The following is a 22560-nucleotide window of genomic DNA, read 5'->3' on the forward strand; positions in this document are numbered from 1 at the left end:
TCACAGTGTATCTCTCTATGAGATACATCTTAAATACAAAAGTCTTTATCTTCTTATCGTATTACCCACTATAATGCTCAGTGTTACATTGGTAGTTGTGAACAGACTGTCTTCCTTGGCAGAAGTGTGGGCTGTGCAGGTAGCTACTGTATTAATTATCAGAACTTTCTGTTTCTAAATTACTGGTAATTTCCAGGAAATTTTATTTCTGATTATTTGCACTAATCGTTTACATACTTTGCAAAGATGTTTGGAAAAGTAGAACAGAAAATGAATAAGATACAGAAATTATGGCTTTGTTAAATGCCTGCTCCAATCCAAACATTCATTAACAGTATCTGCTTCTTAATTAAGCATCCTTGGTACTGTGGATTTAACATTTTTTTAAATCATGTATTTATTATCTCAGTACAATTTCTTCTGCAATGAGAAGCTTGCAAGATCAGTCAGGTTATGCCCTGGTGTTACTTTTTAAACTGTTCTCCGGAAGGGTATTTTAATACTGGCTCTTGTTTCAGCTCTAAGTATAAGATTCTCATCCGTTAGGAGTTAAGTCAGCTTCCTTCAAGGCATCATAATAATCTCAGAAAGTAAAGGAACATTCTTTGTGCAGGTTTCAGAGCAGGAAGTTTAACGTCTGCCATCAGAACCATAGCAGGAAATAGACACAGCCAACCCACATTAGGTTACAGGGACCATTTTAGGTTTGGCGGAAGTCTGCTTTTTAGAGTTGCCCTTCAATCCAATACTTGAAGTTAAACATTTGGAAACCTGCCTTCTTCCTTACTGATTTCCTTACTGACCACTCTGATTGTTCCCAGATGTGCGACCTGGTTATACTGTATTTACAAGTTACACAAGAAACTCATATAATGTTCACAGTGAAAGATATTTCCAAGATTGCTTGATTAAAGCCAACAGTGGTTGTTCCCCAATCTGTTCCATACTCCTTTTTTTCCAATCAGCTAGAAACAGAATTCAATACAGGTAGTCCTCAGCTTATGACCATTGGTTTTATGCCATAATTATCAAATAAATTGCTGCAGTTGTTAGGTGAGTCACACAAATTTTTATCATGTACTTGTGTGGATGCTGTGATGTCATAAGTGTGAAGACTGGTTGTAATTCACTGTTTAAGTGCCATTATAACTTATTACAGTTGCTAAAGAAATGGCTGTAAGCTGAGGACTATTTGTAATGATTTTATGTAACAGTATATTGCTATGCTATTTTGCAATGTCCATCCCATGATCAAGATCTATCTAAAAGATTTTCAGAATTTCAGCTCGGGAAGCAGCAATACTTATTAGTAGCTATCTACTTATAGCTGAAATGCCTTTTATTTATTTCTATTAGATGAATAATTCTGGATTAATTAGCAAATAATAGTTTCAGAAAGACAATTTGAACTTGGTTATTCCTTTTATTTTCAAAACTGCCCAAAACTTAGTGATTGAAAGTATATGTTATATTAAGAATGTATATCAAAACAGACATAGGTGAAGGATTTGACCTCTGTTACGCTACTTGGAGGATCTTGAATAGATTGGAGCGCCTAAGTGTAAAACCAATAAGTTCAATTGAAGGCAACAACATGCTATGTGAAAGACGCACGCCCTGGCCCATCTGCTGGTATGACAACTATTGCCAGATACCAAGATACAGAAATAGATGAAGAAATCCCAGCTTTGTTAAATGCCTGTTCCAGTGCAAACATTCATTAACAGTATCTGCTTCTTAATTAAGCATCCTTAATTCTGTGGATTTAACCTTCTTTTACTAAAGAAGGTTACCTTCTTTTACTTTTTTTTCTTGTACTGATGACTTATTTTTGGCCAAGAAGGTGGCTTTGTTCTGGCAGTTTAAAGTGTGAACTAGACATGAAGAAGAAGAAATATCAGATACTTGTCAGTTTCTCAAGCTCTGAATCAGAGAGGAGGAGTAAATTCTATGTCACAAACTGAGATTGGGAAAAGGTTAAATCATGAATTTAATATAACATGACATTTTAACCATTTGGCTTGTAACAACAATATTTAGAAGAACAAAACACATACACCAGTTTTTCTACTGTGAATATAATGGAGGCTAAAATACATAATACAGGCTGAAAATCAGAGGTGGTATTCAGCAGGTTCTGACCAGTTCTGGAGAACCGGTAGCGGAAATTTTGAGTAGTCCGGAGAACCAGCAAATACCACCTCTGATTGGAGATTTTATAATATCCTTCCTCTGCCATGCCCACCTAGCCATGCCCACAGAACCAGTAGTAAAAAAAATTGAATCCCACCATTGCTGAAAATACATATTTAATACAGGCTGAAATAGGGAGAAAGTATCTGCTGTTCTTCCAAGAACCATGGGCTGAATTATTATGGTCTCACACAGTGGTGGGATTCATTTTTTTTTTTTTTTTGCTACCGGTTCTGTTGGCGTGGCTTGGTGGGCGTGGCAGGGGAAGGATACAGTAAAATCTCCAGTCAGAGGTGGTATTTGCTGGTTGTCCAAACTACTCAAAATTTCTGCTACCGGTTCTCCAGAACTGGTCAGAACCTGCTGAATACCACATCTGGTCTCAAATAATGTTTGCACATATTCAGTTTTCTAAAGGAGAAGATTCAGTTTCAAAATGATGCCCGTGGGGAATTTCCTTCTAGCATAAATATAAAGTGTTTCTATCTAGATCTCCTGAAGCTAATTGTGATGACCCAGGGCGTGGCACAAAGGCAACGCAGTCAAATAAGCAAGAAAAGTCCCTTTATTATCTCCAATTTTGCCCCCAATGTTCAGGTTTCCTTCGGCTGGAGAAAAACTCTCCCAGGAACAGCCTTTAACCGTAGAAAATTCAGTCCAAAACAAGTTACATACAGACTGCAACTAAAAATCCAAACAAACAAAGCTGCAGTAATTAACTTGACAGGGCAGGAGAAAGACTTTCAGACTTGAAAGCACGGCAACACTCACAAAGTTGGGAAGATGCCAGGAACACAGATAAGCCATGACAATACCAGATAAATTCACGATTTGCTCTCAACAACTTACTGCGCGCAGCTTCCCTTTTTAAATACTGAGTTCCCAGCTGCAGCTAATGAAGGGAATCAGGCCCTATCCTCCCCCATAAGACACGCAACTCACGTTGCTCCCTTCTCCGTTCCTCCCTGCGTGCCCTAGGATGAAGAGGGAGTGGGCCTGGGTCTTCCTCTGAATTCCCTCTCCCTTGCTCTGCTTCTTCCCTACTCTGCCCAGCTGGACTGTGCCCTTCCCCAGTTTCTTCTACAGCCAATGGAGCCACACTCCCATTCCCTGTCAGCTGTTTGGCCTCCCCCTCTGAATCAGATTCTGACAGGGGCATGACACTAATGTACAGTGGCTGCTATGTTGCACTTTAGGTCCAAATATCCAAAATATTTAATGTATAGTTTTGTCTATTTAGCTTATATTTTAAAAAATCTGAACAGAACAAAGTTAAGTTATTGATATTTTAAAGAAAAGCTAAGATCCAAAATATTTAATTTCAAATACATAATCAACTTAGAAAAGAAAGCCATATAAATGTTTTTTCTAAAAAAAAACCATGAAAATTGTACAAAATAAATTAAAATATAGCTACAAATTCAGGGGTAGGATTCTACCGGTTTGGACCAGTTTGGGCTAGATGAACTGGATGTTAAATTTGCATCTGGTTCAGTGAACCGGTATTTGAACCAACTGGCTGGCCCAGCTCACCCCACACTGCCCCTCCAGGAGTCTCCATGCAGGCCATTTTCGATGCTGGCAAGTGCAGGGTCTGTGCAGAGGCTCTGGGACGGGGAAAACAGGGCTCTGGAAGTCCAGAAACAGGCCTGTTTCTAGCTTCCAGAGCCTGAGAGAGTCCGTTTTCCCCCTCCCAGAGGCCCGAGGGAAGCCTCTGGACCCTTGGGAAGGTGAAAAATGGCCCTCCTGGAAGTTCTGGTAGGCCACGCCCACCATGCCTTGCTCACCCAGCAACTGGGCAGCGAACCGGTTGCTGGGAGTTTTGAATCCCACCCCGATACAAATTAAATACCAGAAAAGTTTTTCTAGTAAAAGTATTTGCACCGTGCCAAAGTAGTAACAAACCTCCTTAAAGAGAGAATTCCTGATGTTGAGAGCCACAATAAATGAGGGCCAACTCCATTTATAACCCATCTTACTTTAGAACAGGAGTGTCAAACTCAATTTCATTGAGGGCCACATCAATGTGTTTGACCTTAGGGGGTGGGATGGGCGTGGCCAGGGTGGGCGTGGCCAGCTCAAATCACTGGTGTTGCGGCACCTGTGGTGACATAGGTGGGGCTGGGAGGATCCATTGTCCACTGGTGAGACCAAGGAGAGTGCCAGATTCTTGTCCTCCATAGGAGTCTTGCCATCTGCTGTTCTTTTCCTGTCCCTTCTTTCAGGCTCCAATGCAAAAGGGGAAACATTTATCCTTTTATTTTGTTTTGCTTTTAGTTTGTTTTGCTAGCCCTTTGCCAACAAAAATGGAGCCTGGGGGGGGGGGGCTGTGTGCAACCCCCCCGGCCCCATTTTCGGTCTGGACAGCCTCCTGAAACCAACTGCAGGCCCTGTTTTTGGCCTGACAGCCTCCTGAAACTCTCTGCCAGCGAAAACAGAGTCCAGGGCCTGCCCCAGCCTCCATTTTTGCTGACAGAGGGTGCAGGAGGCTGTCCAGGCTGAAAACAGGGCCACCTGCAGCTCCATTTTCGCTGACAGAGGTACCATGGGTTAGTCCTTCGTCTTTTCCATGACTGTCCCCGCAGGCCTGAATTAAGCATGCCACGGGCCGGATCTGGCCTGTGGGCCTTGAGTTTGACATTCCTGCTTTAGAAGATCAGAAAGATCCAGGCTTATATAGAAACTGTTAACAGAAGTTCAGCAACCACTTCTAGACAGGAAGGCTTTGGTCCGACCTAAGCATAGTACATAAAATTATCTATTGTAATGTCCTACCCATCAATGACTACTTCAGCTTCAACCACAACAATACACAAGCACATAATAGATACAAACTCAAGGTAAACCGTACCAAACCCAATTGCAGAAAATATGACTTCAGCATCAGAGTGGTCAATGTCTGGAATAGACTACCTGATTCTGTGGTTTCTTCCCCAAACCCCAAAAACTTTGACCTTAGACTGTCTACTGTTGACCTTACCCCTTTCCTAAGAGGTCTGTAAGGGGTGTGCATAAGCGCACCAACATGCCTACCATCCCTGTCCTAATGTTCCTTTTTATTCATATCAATTTCATGTATTCATAATCTTGTTTATATTTATACATGTTCTCTAATACAAGTTTGACAAATAAAATAAGTAAAATAAAAATAAATAAATAAATAAATAAACTCTGGATGTTGTGAATTTTATTCTATTCCATGGGGAGATATTACCAGCTTGGGGAAAGCAGGTCTAACATTCATAAGTAAAAAAGAAAAGAAAACCCACCTCTTTGTACTTGAAAAAGACCTGATCAAAAGGTGTGTGAGCTAGTGAGATAAATTGTATTTATTACTTCCTTTTGAGTATGTATTTTTGTATCTGTTGAGATGAAATTGACAGTGTAATCAATGGCCTTGGAAAGAGCAAATAAGGAGGAACCACATAATATAGATGTGAAAAAACAAATTGCTAGCATGTATAAAAGATTAAAAAGGTTAGAGAATTTACACCACAAGGATCTGGATATCATGGTTATTATCGATTCTGCACTGAATGATATAAAATGAGATGGCAAATTTATATTTTGAAAGCAATTGTGGTGTGAAATCTTTAAAGGGAAATTCTTCCTTTAGTATAGGCAAATAATTGCCTTTTTTGTTTCTGAAATAGCTGCAGGGCTCTTGTGTTGCAAATCTTAGTTATCTATGACCAAAGCTGAATGTTTGTGTGGCAATAAGGGCTTAAATCATCTTCCTGTGTTACAAACATTGAAGTCACTGCATTGACATCCTTTTGACTAGGGATGGTCTTGCTTTCAGTCTGAATCTCTGCAGCATGGAAACTTTCACAGATACTTATTCTGGTTTCCAATTGCACTGGACCCCTGCAGCTACGACCCTACCCATAACTTGGTAGGTCTCCTTGAGCCTTCATTTATACAGTATTGCTCAATATTCATGGCATCTATTTGCTTGGGAGTTATTTATCCTCTACTTTAAAAAAAATGAATATGTTCTTTTTAGCTAAGGAAGATTTGAAAGGACATGACTAGCTAATGGCATGCAATAGCTGTGGTTTGTGAACGGAGGCAGGCTTCACATTATAGGGAAAGACCACAAGCAGCTGGGTAAAGCAGGATGTGAGTAAAAGGGAGAGAGGGAAAGCAGCCTAGGAAATGGACTGCAGGTGGGGCTGTCAAGTGGCAGGGTAGTGAGCCTAGCCTTGTTTTTCTTGTATATGGCTCCTCCTGCTTCTGTCCTTTCCTCCTCTTCCTTAGGAGGAATAGCCTGAGTCATCTTGTTGCTGAAACCCAACACTACCTATGATGGCTCACAACAGCTGGAGAAGTGCAAAACTTTCTCCAAGGCTGACTGCCTAGAGAAGGCAAGATACATACTATCCCTCCCCTCCCCCACAGAGTTTACTTTGTCATGTCTAAAGGAGGGAGAATTCCCTCAGCTACTGGAGGCCCCGTCTCTCTTACAAACTGCCCTAGATAGGACAGGTTCATAAATTTAGCATCAATACAACACAATATTCACAAATATGCAGTTGTTTACATCTTTAAAGAGCTTTATGGCCTTTATTGACTTCACATCCAGACAGTTTTCTTATGTGATAGGTCACTGTTGTTACTCTGATTTTTAAATTGCATGATGAAAAGCCTTTCTCTTTCTACATAATATCTTTTGCCTGTTTTTTTTCCCCACAAACAAAAGGCACAGTTACTTGTTTCCTGTCCGTAGTACATACTTTGCATGAGTACTGGAGGGGACGTAAAGTTAGGCCTATGGTATGAATAAGCTTAGCTAAAACTTGGTTATCTCTGCCTCATTTCTACTTTGATATCTATAGGAGTAGTGACTGCAGCCATCTAACATTATTATTTGAATAAAGATTCAAACTAATACACTGAATACTTGCAAGCACTTTAAAATGCTTATTATTTTTATAGCATTTTATTCAGGAATTAGGACCAACCCATCTTATGTTTTCCCCCTTACATTCATATGTCTTTCACTGGATTTAATTTGCAGATTAGGGACAGTATTCTATATATCGTTGAGTTGAGAGTAGAATAAAATTGCCTTTCAGGTTTTGTGAATCCATTCATCCTCAACACAATAGCAGCTAGGAGCATATTCAAAGTCTCCTAGAAAAAATTGGAGACATTTTTAAAATACGTAGTATGGTTGCAATTTCTATAGAAGAAATTATTTTTTAAAATATTTGCTGCCATTCACAGAAATATCAAATCTACAGTTTATAGTTTATTCAACAGCATTCTTTGTAAGAATATCCAGTGGGAACAGTGGGAGTGCTAGTGTAGCATTACCCCCATAAAGGCCTCTGTTCCTTTGTGGATTCCTCTGCTTGCCCCACAGAAGCCCCTCTTATCCTCCCTATTGCCTTCACTTCCGCTTCCTTTCCCCAGGCCTGTTTCTCCATTTTCTCCCTCAGCCTCTTTTCCTATCTCCCAGGCCTCTTTTTCCCCAGGCATCCCTTCTATTGTTATCTTCTGGCTTTCCCCACCCAAAAATCCCTCTTTCCTCCTCTCACTCCACCCCCTCTCCTCATTCATGCCAAAACCTCCTTCTTTTATCCCCTCCCCCCGCTAGATCAGGAAAGACTGATGCTTTAAAACAGGGGTATCAAACTCAATTACATTGAGAGTCGCATCAGGGTTATGTTTGACCTCAGGGGGGTGGTTGTGGCTGAGGGGTGGGTAGGTAGCTGTGGTGAGCATGGCCAGGGGCATGGTCTTCTCGGTGTCACATGCCCATTTTCAGCCATGATGGCCTCTTGTAACCCTCTGCCAGTGAAAACGGAGCCTGGGGAGGCTGCATGTGGTCTGCCTGGACTCCGGTTTTGGCCATGATGGCCTCCTGCAGCCCTCTGCCAGCAAAAATGGAGCTTCACTGACAAAGGCACCACAGGCTGGTCCTTTGTTGTTTCCAGAATGGCACGCGGGCCAGATCTAAGCACCTGGATCCAGCCTGTGGGCCTTGAGTTTGACACCCCTGCTTTAAAATGAAGGACAGTGAGAAATGCCAAACTCACATGCTATGTCGATAGGTTCAGTTAAAATACATATAGAAATGAAATAATAAAAGTCTAACATATTGTACTACTTTGGTTTATAGATAGAGGTTCTTAGAGTTTATTTTCTTTGGTGCACTCTATAAAATGATACAACGGTGCTGGGTCTTATAACTGGAGGGGACAAATCAGCATATAGGGAAAAAGTCCAGAAGCTATCCACATGGTATTTAAAAAACAACTTACATTTAAAATCTAGCAAGACAGGTGGTGCTGGATTTCCGGAATCATGGAGAGGAACTTGCCCACTGTATATTAAGGGGGGCTATATAGAAAGGTTTTCCTTTTTTAAATTCTTGGGAGTGTTTATTAGTCAAGACCTCACCTGGAAATACAACACGTCTCTGGTGGTTAGGAAGGCTCAACAGAGACTTCATTTCCTTAGAGTCCTGTGGAAAAATCAGGTGGAATAACAGCTGATGACCTCTTTCTATCAATCTATGATAGAAAGTATCCTTACATACTGTATAACAGTATGGTACGCTGGTTCAACAGCTGCGGACAGGAAGGCACTACAGAGAGTGATAAATTCTGCATGGGAAACCATTGTCCCCTAACACCACTCGCCAGGTCTCCTTGTTTCAGCAGAGTGAGGAAGATACTTAGGGGCGATTCACATCCTGGTCAGTGTCTTTTCTCACTTTTACCATCGGGCGGAAGACACAGAAATATAGCCAGCCAGACAAACAGGTTTTAAAACAGCTTTTATCCACGGGCTGTCAGATTCCTAAATACAACTATAATCACTCCATGCATACATGGAAACATATGACTGGCTTCTCCCTAATTACTTGTATAAGGACCATTTTCTATATTATTTATGTTGTATTGTATTTTTGTTACAGATACCATCAGCAGGAGCAAAATAAAGTTTGTTGTGACAATAAAGGTTATTATTATTATTATTATTATTATTATTATTATTATTATTATTATTATTATTATTATTATTATTATTATTATTATTGTTGTTGTTGTTGTTGTTTAAAAATAGTACAGCAAGGAGAGCATTGTAGTAGAATATCGTGCTTACTGTCTATTGGCAAAAAGGCTTTTTACATGAGGAAAAATTAAAAATTGTATTCCATTTTGTAAACTGAAATTGCATCCAATGCTATCACATAAGTAAGTTTGTTAATGATTTGTAATTAAGTCCAGTCCAAAATTCATCTATTTCTCTTTTTTCTCATTAGCCTTCCCTCCATTGTTTTGTGACTCTGCATAAAATTGTTCCAGGAGCAGAATGCAAAGATGGCAGCCTCACCCTACATCCCAGGTCCGGACTGCCTACGCCCTTTTACCCGTGAGTCCCTTAAGGCTATAGAGAAACGGATTGCAGAGCGGGAAGCTGAGAAATTGAAGAACCCACACGAGGAGGTTCTTGATGAAGAAAAGCTGCCAAAGCCCCGCAGTGACTTGGAACAAGGAAAAGGCCTCCCAGTCATTTATGGGGACGCTCCTCCAGAACTCATTGGAGTTCCTCTAGAAGACTTGGATACATTTTACAGCGATCAGAAAGTAAGTAGGAAATGTTAAAGGGAAAGACAGCATTCAATAATAATAATAATTGCAGAAGGCGGCTTTACTTGGAACAGTTCCATCCTGCAATGATATGTAATACTATCAAATAAGCAATGTGCATAAGTGCACCATCGTGCCTACCGTCCCTGTCCTTTTGTCCCCATTTATTCATACCTATTTCCTGTATTCTTACTCATGTTTATACTTATACCTATTATCTTGTAAGCAATTGACAAAACAAACAAATAAATAAATAAAAACATCCACATCGGCCTATCCCAGGTCCTTGGTAGGTAGACAAAAATGCCAAACCCAATCTGAACATCTGGCTGACTGTGTGATGATCAATAGTATTACTACTACTACTACTACTACTACTACTACTACTACTACTACTAATAATAATAATAATAATAATAATAATAATAATAATAATAATAATAAAAATAATAAAAATAAATGCAGAGACTCTGGCATAAACCAGTGCAAGTGGTTCCAGTGGTACTCGGCACACTGGGTGCTGTGCCTAGGCAAGCACTTAAAGACAATTGGCACTGACAAAATCACCATTGGTCAGCCGCAGAAGGCCACCTTACTGGGATCTGTTCGCATAATCTGCCAATACATCACGCAGTCCTAAATGCTTGGGAAGTGTTCGACTAGTGATTTGTGATATGAAACCCAGCATAGTTATCTCATTTGCTGTTTGTACACTGTCATTTTTGTGTGTAAAATAATAATAATAATATGAAGTGGTATTATGAAAGCTTTTCTCTGTCAGCCTCCCAAGTAGACCAGATAGGAAATAGTATTAAAGCAAGGAATTAATTCTACTTTATTGTAAAGCTGCATTAACAGAATCTTGAAAGTCTGAAAATACAAATTTCCCACTGTCTCTTTTTACTGCTTGATAAATTAGGGTGGGGGGGGATGCTTTCTTTTTTCTGCCCGTTATTCAGTTGTGGGCTCTCCCTATCTGATTGTTCCTGAGGCAGCATCTCTTTTCCTCATTTCTCAGAGTCTTTCATTACATCTCCAGACCTGCATTCTCCATACATATTGATCTACAGCTGTCATCATCTCAAGACATTAAATCATACACATTTGGAAAGCAGCAGCTTGGGGAGGGTTGTAGCATGATAATATGGCCATATTACAAAGAAAAATATAATAAAGTAAATGCCTTGATCTCTGCTTTGTGACTATTTTTCCCCTGAGGTCAGTTCTTTAGGATGAAATAGACTAAGACACCAAAGCTATACAGTCCAATGTCACTTTTATTATAAAGATATAGTAACAGAATCTTGCAAGAGTTAATGCAGTGCCTCCCTTCCTTGCTGCCACACTGCACCAGCTAAAGCTTCTGAAACCTTCACCACAGCATAATTCTAACCAGCCTTTTCATTACAGGTAGTCTTTGATTTAGAACCATTGGTTTAGTCACTGTTTGAAATTACAATGGCAATGAAAAAAATGACCTGTGAAATGTGACCTGTGACCATTTTTCACACTTATAACCATTGCAGCATCCCCATGGTCAAAATTTGGATGCTTGGTAACTGATACATATTTATGACAGTTGCAATGTCACAGAACTTAGAACTTAGAATAACTTTATTGTCGATCACAAGGTCATGTGATCAGCTTTTGCAGCTTTCTGACAAGCAAAGTCACTAGAGAAACCAGATTCCCTCAACAACCATGTTACTAATGTAACAACTGTGGTGATTCACTTAACAACAGTGGCAAGAAAGGTCATAAAATGAGGCAAAACTCACCAGTTATCTTGCTTAGCAGCATAAATTTTGGGCTCAATAGTGGTTATAAGGACATGTATATTATTGGAAATCATTTTACAAAGACAAAATGAACAAAAATCAACAATCCAAGACTACATCTGGGATTACACTATTTTATAAATACTGCTGTTCTCAAATTGTAAACTGCATTGATATTTTAAAGCATTTAAAGCTATTACACTAAAGTAGGCAAGAGTGTAACAAGTTCATATCATATGAATAAATGTCTCTTCCCCATTTTACACTCAAACAAAATGAGATTGATGGCTAAAAATTTTAAACATTATTGGGGGGGGGGGGGTTGGTCAAAGTAGTCTTTTAAGATTGTAAGAAAACTGACAGGAATTTAAAACTCTGGGAAAACCCAGACCAGATTCCAAAATCAAGAAATATTTCAATTGCTATGTTCACCTTTTTATGTGATTAAGATCCTTCTTGTAATGACTCAAATGATTACAAAACTTGATTTGGTAATCAACTGATTTAAATGATGTAACACTGTACTTGTTCAGTATTCAGAATTAAAAACAAAGGATTTACCTTTATTTCAGACTGAGATTATCTAGAATGAAAATGTATTATATGATTTAAGAGTGAAACTATACTTTCATCCCAATGGCTTCCAGTTGTGTCTTGCAGTTTTTAATAAAGCAATAGAGATATGGCTATAAATGGAGCCAAGCTGCTACTATCACATAATAAAATTTTACTTATGCCCATATGGTAGTGTTTCTTTTTAAATGTTCCACAAAGATACTGAATTCAAAATATATGTCCTTTAATAAAGCTGAAAGCCAGGAAGGGCCAAAACTGCTTTGAATCATGAGATGGATAACATATAAACGTAACTAATAAATAAATAACTAAAAAATCTACATAATTATATGGTAATTACGACTAAATATAGGAAATAGCAATAACAATAAATTTATGTACCACTTCATAATGCTTTACAGCTCTCTCTAAGCAGTTTACAGAATCAGCATATTGCTCCCAACAATCTGGGTCCTCGTTTTACCGACCTCAGAAGATGAAAGACTGAGACAACCTTGAGTCTGTCAGGATTGAACTCCTGGCAGTGGGCAGAGTTAGCCTGGCAATATGCATACTTCTAACCACTATGCCATCACAGCTCCTATGTATAATGATTTGTTGTATTCATAAAGAATTTATTTACAAGTTCTTTTCAATCTGATAAAAATAAAAATATATTTATAGATAAGGGTATTGATGTTTAAGTAATTTGTTTTAATAACATTTTTATAGTAACAGTATTAATAGCTCTACATGACTATCTCATTCAAGAGTAGTACTCTTCTGCAAATCTCATAAGAAGCAGTTCATGCTTCTTATGAGATCTTCTTATGAGATTTGCAGATTAATAAAATTGGAAGGTCTGGCTAAAACAAGATTGCAATCTAATCTGAATAGATTCAAGACTGAACTGAAAGAAACAAGGTGTTCTTCAACAGGAAAAGGGAGAAAAAAACAGAGCACAGACAGTATATATTGGAAAAGCACTATATTAGATAAGGACTTGGATGTAAACATTGGGGAAAAGCTAAACATAGGCCAGCTGATAGACCTGCATTGGAAAAAGTATTAAAGGGATACGAAGTCCTTATTTCTTGTACTATGTATTGGTTATACCACAGTAGGACCATTACATGTGATTCTAAGAATCATATTCCCAGAAGGATATTTATTGATAGGTCAAACAAGTTCAGAGGAGGGTAATAGATATAGGTAATTGATATAAGGACTAGAGAATAGTATAAAGAAAGTAAAAGTTATTTATTTTGATATAAAGAAAATTGAAGGAAGATTGCTAGAGGGAAAAAAGTTAGGAGCAATTTTCTATTGCCACAGTAACTAGGCCCAGAAATAACAAGTGCAAGTTGTAGATACTTAGATTTCACTTAAATATAAGAACACGCTGCAGATAAAATAGGGGAAATGTCTAGCTATGATAATTATAGATTTTTTTTCTCACTGGAGAATCAGGATAGCCATTTCTTGAGAAGAAGTTTGGTTTTCCTCCATAGTACAGAAGGTTAGACAAAACACTCCTTTAGTTCCTTCCAGCTCCACAGTTCTACAATTCTAGTTTCCCCCTTTAAATTCAATGAGATTTTAGCTATTTATATCTACATTTATTGAGATATTTTTCAGAATGATATGTTTATATCTACAAATGAAAAAAGTATATTTGAGTTAATTATTTTCAAGTATTTCAAAGAATTCAAACAAGAAAAACAATTGAATGCAAATTGCCATAGAAACATTACACATTTGAACCTTTAAGGAAGTTTATAAATTAATTAAATAACCTGATAACTTGCCATGTCACTACAATTTTTTTATATTGTCACCAATGATAAGTTTATTTGTTACTGATATTTCTATGCCACTTTACTTCAAATATTTCTATTTCAAAATGGGACCAATGCTTATTGCCCTCTTTGACGTTACTGTCAATCCACATTTTACATAACAGCCTGTATTTTTATATCATTTGGGTGTACGAACCTATTTCTTACTTTCTATTCTAATGTGCCACTGCTACTACATGTCTTAGACTATATACTTCCATTTACAATGACTAAAAATTGTGGCATTTATTGGTGGCATGCTTTGATCATATCAGTATTTTTCTGTATTTTACTATTCAATATTCTGCTAATATTACTGCTAATTATTCATGGCTGCTTATTAGATAAAATTATACCACATCTAACTATTATTTCTTAGACATCCCACCATCTTCAATCTAGTGAATGCATTTAGTAATGTTAAACCTCAGTCTAGGACATTACCAAAATGTTGAACTCTATTAATAGATGTTCATATACAATATACATTATTATTGACAAGAGATGTCATCAGCATATAAAACCAATTTGTATAGATAATGAGAGTATTCCATTTGTAATATACATAATTTCAGAACTATGTTTCCATTGCAGCTTATTAAAGACATTTTGTCACAAAACTATCATTGCGATTTTAATTTTTCTGAATGTATAATGTCCACTGTTGTCATATGCTTGGTGATCTCTTATAAAATTTGATTGGGTAGAAAAGATGAGTGAAATTAATATTGTGCTAGAGTCAATGTTAATATTTTGTGTCATCATTTAACAAGAAAATTAGCTGACCATCTGCATAACCAGCAAGAACCTTCACAGCCCTCTAAATCATTTTTTTCTAGTTACAAATGATTTGGTATTATACAATTAAGAGCAATAATTATTTATTATGATTGTTCTTCTGAGTTAAATCACTAAAATTTTTATCTACAGTGGCTTTATAGTAAAGATGTCACTTTGTCATTTGATTGATGTTTTTCTTTTTTTTTCTTCAGACATACATCATCCTCAACAAAGGAAAAACCATATTCCGGTTCAGTGCCACTCCGGCTCTCTATATGTTGGATCCATTCCACCCTATCCGGAATGGTGCTATCAAAGTGCTTATACATTCATATCCGTCAGAATGCTTGAGCTGGATATGGAGTGGTTCCACATTGGGTGGAGGTTTGGGGGGCTTCTGGTCAGTAAAATATAGGATATCTGTGGCCAACCTTTACTACTGACAAAGCTGGCTAGATTTGTTGGAAGTCATAGTTCATCAACACCTGTTCAGATAGGAACCTGCTAGGGCAGGTTCAAGTACCTAATTGAAGGAAAGCAGTTGCCAAGGTTACGGTTTTTTTAGATTCTAAGGAGATGACTCAACAGAAGATTACATGCATGTAGGCAAAAAAGGAGGGGAATGCTTTAAGGTACCCATACAATGACATATATATGGCCTGTATATCAAAAAGAAAAGCAGAGGAAGGTGTGTGTGTGTGGGGGGGAGAGGGTAGTGTTATAGTAGATGTTGCAGAACATGCTGCTGAATAAGATTTCACGTGGTAAACAAGTGAAGTATAGCTTGCAAGCCCAATGATTCAATCCTGGACAAGAGGGAAAACCAGGAAGAACATATTGGAGCAATTTGTGAACCCATGAAGAGACCGAGAGATAAGAAGTTTTAAATATTGGACAATAAAACTGAGTTAAAGGTTTAAAGGTTTTGTTTAGTAGTATGACATCCAGAAGAACCCACAGACATTCCATTATCAGCCATTGAGATAAAAAATAAATAAAAAAGAAGCCAAAATACAGCACAAGCCAAAGTAAGAAAGAATTGAGAAATTGAGAATTAAGAAGTATGAACACATATGCACATGCATGCACACTCCCTCCCCACACATTTAATATACCTACTACATTTCATAAATATATTTTGACTTGTATATTTAGCTCATGTTATTATATTTGTATAGGTATCTTAATGGTTAGAATAAATTCCCTCATTTGTTTAAGTCAGAAGTGGGGAACTATTACACTTTTATGACTTTTGGACTTCAACTCCAACCACCATGGCTGGCTCAGGAATTCTGGGAATTGAAGTCTACAAATCATAAAAGGGCCATAGTTCCCATCCCTGGTTTAAGTGTTGTCTGTGTGTACATCTATATGAGCTCCAGTCCTGACCCTCCCTCTGACATCTACCTTTATATAGAACAGGCTGTCAATACACTTTATATCTACAAATGACAAGGATTTCTTTTAAAATTAACTTTATCATATCCTTTCCTTATCTAACACTGAATACCAGTATACCAATACCAATACCAGTATACCAATATGGTGTGCAGAAGTGCTATAACAATCATAATTTCTGATATCTAAAACCCAAAAAAATGGTTAGGTTATTTCTTTTTCTTTAATTTGCCACCATTTCCATCTCATATTCCTACATCAGTTTTCCCCAACCCTGTTGGCTCACATTTTTCAAGGTAATTATCTTTTACTAATAACTTAACAGCTATCCCCACCATCCTCCATAACATTACAAAGGACAGTTGTATTTTGGGGTTCTGCTATGGGCAGCTACTAGAAAAAGCAAGAGGGGGCATTTAAATAGCAAGCTCAAGATTTTTTTAATTAAATATAGCCCTGAGCTACATTTCTAAACAACTTTTGAAAAGCTGTTTGCTATCAGGAATGTACATTTTTTTAAAAAAAAACAAGCCCAAGCCCAAAGCTTTGTTTATAGCTTTAGTTTAATTCATTGAACTGTGACTTTTTGGACTCTGACTGAAAGTGCTACCACTGTCCTCAAAGAATGTAGTTCTTAAAAAATAAGTATTTTGTGGGGAAGGGGTATTTTCAGTAGAGGTCTGAGGCATTTCCTTGACTTTGTATTCAAATTGTTCAGTATGTTTATCATGATAACCATCTTAGCCAACTGTGTCTTCATGACTCTGAGTGACCCTCCAGTATGGGCCAAAGATGTGGAGTAAGTATTCTCCTTTTTTCTCTTCCATCTTTAATGATTTTATGCCTGGTCCTTACTGCTTAGAATGGATGATGAAGAAAACTAATCCAGAAGGGCAAGAATTCAAAAGAGAAAGTGAGACTCATGTGATCTGAATTCTAATCACTTTAACTTTTATCAACATCCGCCCACATTTCAGATATCCAGTATCTGAATTCAGCTTGCATGAGGGAAAATAGATTTTCTTTTCCAAACCTAGAATATCTTTGTATCTTTATGAAAGATGAATCTGGACAGAATATTGGAAAGAGGACCACTTTCTTGGAAAGGAGGCAGATACAATCTTTTGCAAAGGCTCACAGAGCATTTTTAATGATAAACAAAACTTTCTTGGTGAAACACATGTGCTATCAAATTGAATGCAGATTTCAGCATTAGGTTTGCTACTTTTTCAATCCTTCAAGTGGCTCTCCAATTTTCTATTATTATATCTATTAGTTCATCACCTTATAACTATTTTAAAATATATCATCAATATCATTAAACTACCCAATGTTGCAAAGGAGAGTGTACACACATAGCATTAACTACTCAGTTTTTGTGCAACTGGTTTCTGATGCACTTTGGGAAAGATATGATGACATCAGCAGTGGAGGTAGGATAAACATTTTTGGCCCTTTATAGGCCTTTTTTGGGGTGGATAGTTAATCAAAGTAAGTGTATGAAGAAAGCCTAAGGTATCTATTTTGCTGATTGTTTCAATCTTAACAAATTTGAAAAAAATCACCCCTAAATTTCAGCTGTCTCTACAGTTTGCAGAAAAGGTATAGTGGAAAGTCATGAAGTCCTAATTTCTCAATTTTTTAATAGAAATTCTTTAGGTTTGATAGTTGAATAGCTGCAAGTTAGAAGGCTTTTGAAAGTGAAATTTTAACTGTGAAGTGGAATTACTTCTGGGAAATAAATATCAACCAATTTTCTTCTGCTGTAAATTATTTGTAATTTTATCTTACTTTTGCTGCATTTATTAAAATAGACTGTAAAAGCTGGAGATTTTTTATGTCACTTACAAAAAAAATCAACGCTTGCGTGTTCACAGATATACCTTTACTGGCATTTATACTTTTGAGGCTACGATCAAGGTACTTGCTCGGGGATTCTGTATTGACAGCTTTACATTCCTGCGAGATCCTTGGAATTGGCTGGATTTCAGTGTCATCGTCATGGCGTATGTTGCATTCTGCAAGTGTTTTATGAAAATCAGTCATGGGAAATTGAATGGGGGTCAGCATGGAAAAAATAATTCGCTGTGATATTGTATGGATATAGCAATCCATGAAACCATACCTCTTAAACTCATCCCCAAAGTGTATTTTTTCAAGGAAATATATCCTGTTTCTCTGAGTCCAAACAGAATTAAAGGGATGTTGCTGTCTAGATGAATTAAAGGGATGTTGCCGTCTAGATGACTGGCTAAGATACCTTTATTTAGCTGAGTTCATGCCATTTTTTAAAATGCTCCCTGATTTTACATTGTTTTGCTTGTAAAACTTGTTTGTTCCCTTATAGTTTTTAATTAAAAATGAAAATTTTGAGAGCTTATTAAGCTGAAGGAAAACTCAGTGAATAATAAATATACACTAAAATAACAAAACCAATTAAGAAAACTTAGTAACTTGACCCCTCCCATTATACTTATACATTGCAACCCAATCTGATAAATAATGATGATTGGTCCCTGCGTGACCTGGCTGGTCTCTAGGTAAATTAGCTCAGAATATTTTTTAATATAGTTTAAATCATAGTCACTGTTTAGGTCATGTCTGTAATCAGATTGGCCCTGCAGAACATGCATAAAAGAAACTTTATAGCAGTTTATTTAATTTGGGATGGATGGATGGAAGTAAATAGATATATCAGAGGATGGCAGCAGGTGGCATTGTCTCCTTTCTGTTGTCATGCCAACTACCACTTCTTCAGCTTCCCTTTAATTTACTGCCTATGATTATCAAGATGAGGGTGCTATTGATGTAAAAAACAAATTGATTGAATTATCATTTCTTTCTAACATATAAAAGATAAAAATTATACATACAACCTTATATAAATAAAAAAGAATATTTGTAGTCAGGGTTGAAATGAGGCATCCTTGGAGCTCTCTGAGTTGTTTTCTTGCATATGTTTCATTATCATGAGCCTGATATTTTCTCTATATATTTCCATACCTAGTTTGCTATGTAACATTAAGCGAATGGGACCAGCATGTCTTAATTTTCTCCTCACACAAGGATGGATAGATGGTATATTAATCCTGTTAGATAGTTAGCTATCCGATTTTCAGGTATTGGCCCTAAATATACAAGGATCCAAAAAGGATTTCAGCAGAGCCAAATAGTAGTGTGTGATTGAACAAATAGTAATTTTCAAGTTGAACCTAAAGAATAGATGAATCCTAAAATTATTTATACCAACCAGTGACCAAACCTAAAACAAATGCCCCAAGAATGTATAAAATTAAATCCACATTTTCCACAGGCAATTGTAAAATGGGCACTCTACATATAAAGTCCAAAGTTATTTAAATTTGAATAAAATATGTCAATCCAGTATATACAACTGCAAAAATACATAAAATATTTCAAAAACTTTTATGCAGTGAAAATTCAGGTAGGTTGGATTTTGCCTAATTAAGACAATTATGTAATGTTAAATTACCAAAATATGCACTTGTATCAGTAAACAGTAAATAAATGTTTCAAGAGATATTCACATGTTTAGTTACACTTAGGGTATAATTGTAGTAAGCAAGAATGCATCCTTGAATTGTTCTACATTTGTTGAATACATATCTATAAATAAAGGTCTATATGATTTCTTCAAAACAAATGATTAATATAGAGCATTGTCCTAACTTTTTAAAATTTTATACATTCTGACATACACCCAACTGAATCTAATAGAAACAAATTTATTAGTCTTATTAAAGTATGCCAGCCTGATTTTACAGCAATTACAAATAACAGCAATTACAAATAATATTTTCTAAGTAAAATATGTATTTTCTCCTTTCTGTCTCCAGTTCTATCTCTCTAGCTTGTTGATATTTCTTCTGTAAATTGTCTTTATATTAACAGTTTTCTGCCTTTTTTTTTTTCTAGTTATGTCACAGAGTTCGTAGATTTGGGCAACGTCTCTGCTCTACGGACATTCCGTGTTCTTCGAGCGCTAAAAACTATCACCGTCATTCCAGGTATATCATGGGGATGACAAAGCTAAAGATTGTTTTAGGGATTTTGCTTTTTTATACAAATCAACTAGGCTAGTAGAAAAGTGAGGTAGACATGCCTCTTTATTGGACCCGGAAATCTGTAATTAATATTGTAGTAAAAAGAAGAATTTTGGTTGCCTTTTTAAAAATAAATATAATTATGGTACTGAAGGCAAATTCTATATAATCATCATCTGTAATTATTATAATTAAATTAATTTAAAGCACAGCAAAAATGATGACATTGTTTATGTAACTAGCCTTTCAATTCTTTTCAAAATATCTTTTCTTGAAATATTTCTGCTAACAAATATAATTCATAAAATATTTAAAAAAGAAAAAAGAAATTGGAAGAAGATCCATTTTATTGCCTAAACCAGGGACTTTGAGGACTTCAACTCCCAGAATTCTCCAGCCAGCATAGAATTCTGGGAGTTGAAGTCCACAAGTCTTAAAGTTGCCAAGTTTGGAGACCTCTGGCCTAAACAAAGAGACATTTCTGTTCTCTCTCTTTTCTGACTTCTCCCTGTAAAAGGTCTAAAAACAATTGTGGGAGCTTTGATCCAGTCTGTGAAGAAGCTTGCTGATGTGATGATCCTCACTGTGTTCTGTTTGGCGGTCTTTGCCCTCATTGGCCTGCAACTCTTCATGGGGAACCTGCGACACAAGTGTGTTCGATGGCCACCTTTTCCCAATGACACCCTGCAGGATGCCTTAGGCCCATCCTTCACCAATGACTCCCTGCAGGATGTTTTATGGAGGGATCCATTTGACAATAGCACTCTGAATGACAATTTTACCCTCACTGGGAATGATACCTTTGACTGGGATGAGTACATTCACAATGAAGGTAAGACTATTACCATTCAAGAACTGTACAATTTTAATGAATTAAAAATTGAAATAAACTTAGTTATCAAAAATAAAATGAAAAACCAAAATAGTGAGGAAAAGAGAGGGGGGAGAAAAAAAAAGCTATGTGTTTGTGTGTTTGTGTGTGTGTGTGTGTGTGAGTGAGTGAGAGAGAGAGAGAGAATGTGTGTGAGAGAAAGAGAGAGAGAGACAGAGAGAAGAAATGCACACAGACATATATATGAGTACACATTTTAAGAAGATTTATTTAACTGCTCTGAAAAGTAATCAGGAGAAACAACTAAATAAAATCTGAATAATTAGCTAATAATTTAGCTAATGCTAAAATATATTAATATAATTTGTTTCGCTAGTGTTTTACAAGGGCAAATTTGGCAGCTGACAACAAAAATTAAATCATTTCCTGTGCTGAACAAATTTGCAATATTTGTGAAACAAGGACAATATTTCAACACAAGTTATTAAGAGTTATGAAGTTGTTAAAAGTTATTTATTTATTTATAAATAAAATATATAGGTGGGTCTAATCATAATCCTTTCTGATACTCTTCGATATAAGATTTGACCAAAATGACTATATGGATATTGCCATTAGGATGATAATACAGTATGATCAATTTCAATTAATACCTCCTGAGACAATCTGAAACAGTTTTAATTAATATAATGTAATTGTGGAAGTCTGTAGTACAATTTACAGGTATTAACTGAAATTGATCATACTGTTTTTATAAGTCACTTCTTGATGACCTGTAAGAAAGGTTTGTGAATTTGTTAGCTTTACCATCTCAAAAATTTCTAATATGCATTTAATCTTAAGTGTGAATTAGATACATTTTCTAAAGAACATGGACTTAACAAAATCCTGGAATATCCCTAATTATTAAATACAAACTTAATTTGTTTGCAAATATAGACAGTAAAACATACCTATGTTATCCCTATATGCTTTACTTTTAATGCCAGGTTTGGAATGGGAGGACAGATGTACAGATCTGTTCTTTAATATTTCATTCCCACCCCATCTTTTCAGTGTTAGCATCTAAATTGGCAATCTAATTGCCCTCTGTGTGAAACATCAGAATTTTCATGGAAATTATTTTCACCAATCCCTAAATCCACAAAAATCAAGTGAAAGTATTCTCTTAAGACTAATTATTGTTTTTCCTTCTCCTTTTCTATGTAGTCACAAATATATATATTCCCAATTTTCTAATATATGAACTTTTTCTTTGTTTTTGAACAAAGTAGTCACTAAATTACTTTGGATTTTCATTTTTTATTTTACTCAATTCTTTTGCATTCTATTTCTGATCTTTCTCCAAGGCAGTTAGATTACTACGGCCAAATCAACCTCCATTTTAAAAGAATTCTATGAAACAGATTAACAAAAAGATAATTTACTCAGTGACTTTCATGATTATGGGAGGCAGGAAATATGATGGATACTATATCACAGAGATTCCCATTAAGTATTTTACTGTAGGTGCAGCTA

The 22560-nt window shown here is 36.5% G+C and overlaps 1 protein-coding gene across 1 annotated transcript in view; it reads left to right on the forward strand.

The window, feature by feature from the left end:
* LOC113426134 (sodium channel protein type 4 subunit alpha-like) overlaps positions 1–22560 on the forward strand; it is a 145031-nt gene that overhangs the window by 23499 nt on the left and 98972 nt on the right. The window contains 6 exon segments of the mRNA XM_087945221.1: positions 9470–9794; positions 14961–15079; positions 16856–16945; positions 18024–18152; positions 20083–20174; positions 20728–21042. Coding sequence (XP_087801347.1) covers positions 9528–9794; positions 14961–15079; positions 16856–16945; positions 18024–18152; positions 20083–20174; positions 20728–21042 — 1012 coding nt within the window. The 5' untranslated portion in view covers positions 9470–9527.

The sequence above is a fragment of the Notechis scutatus genome, chromosome Z (assembly GCF_049901735.1).
Source record: "Notechis scutatus isolate UNSWTSFEM ecotype Mainland chromosome Z, rNotScu1.2, whole genome shotgun sequence".
Taxonomy (NCBI): Eukaryota; Metazoa; Chordata; class Lepidosauria; order Squamata; family Elapidae; genus Notechis; species Notechis scutatus.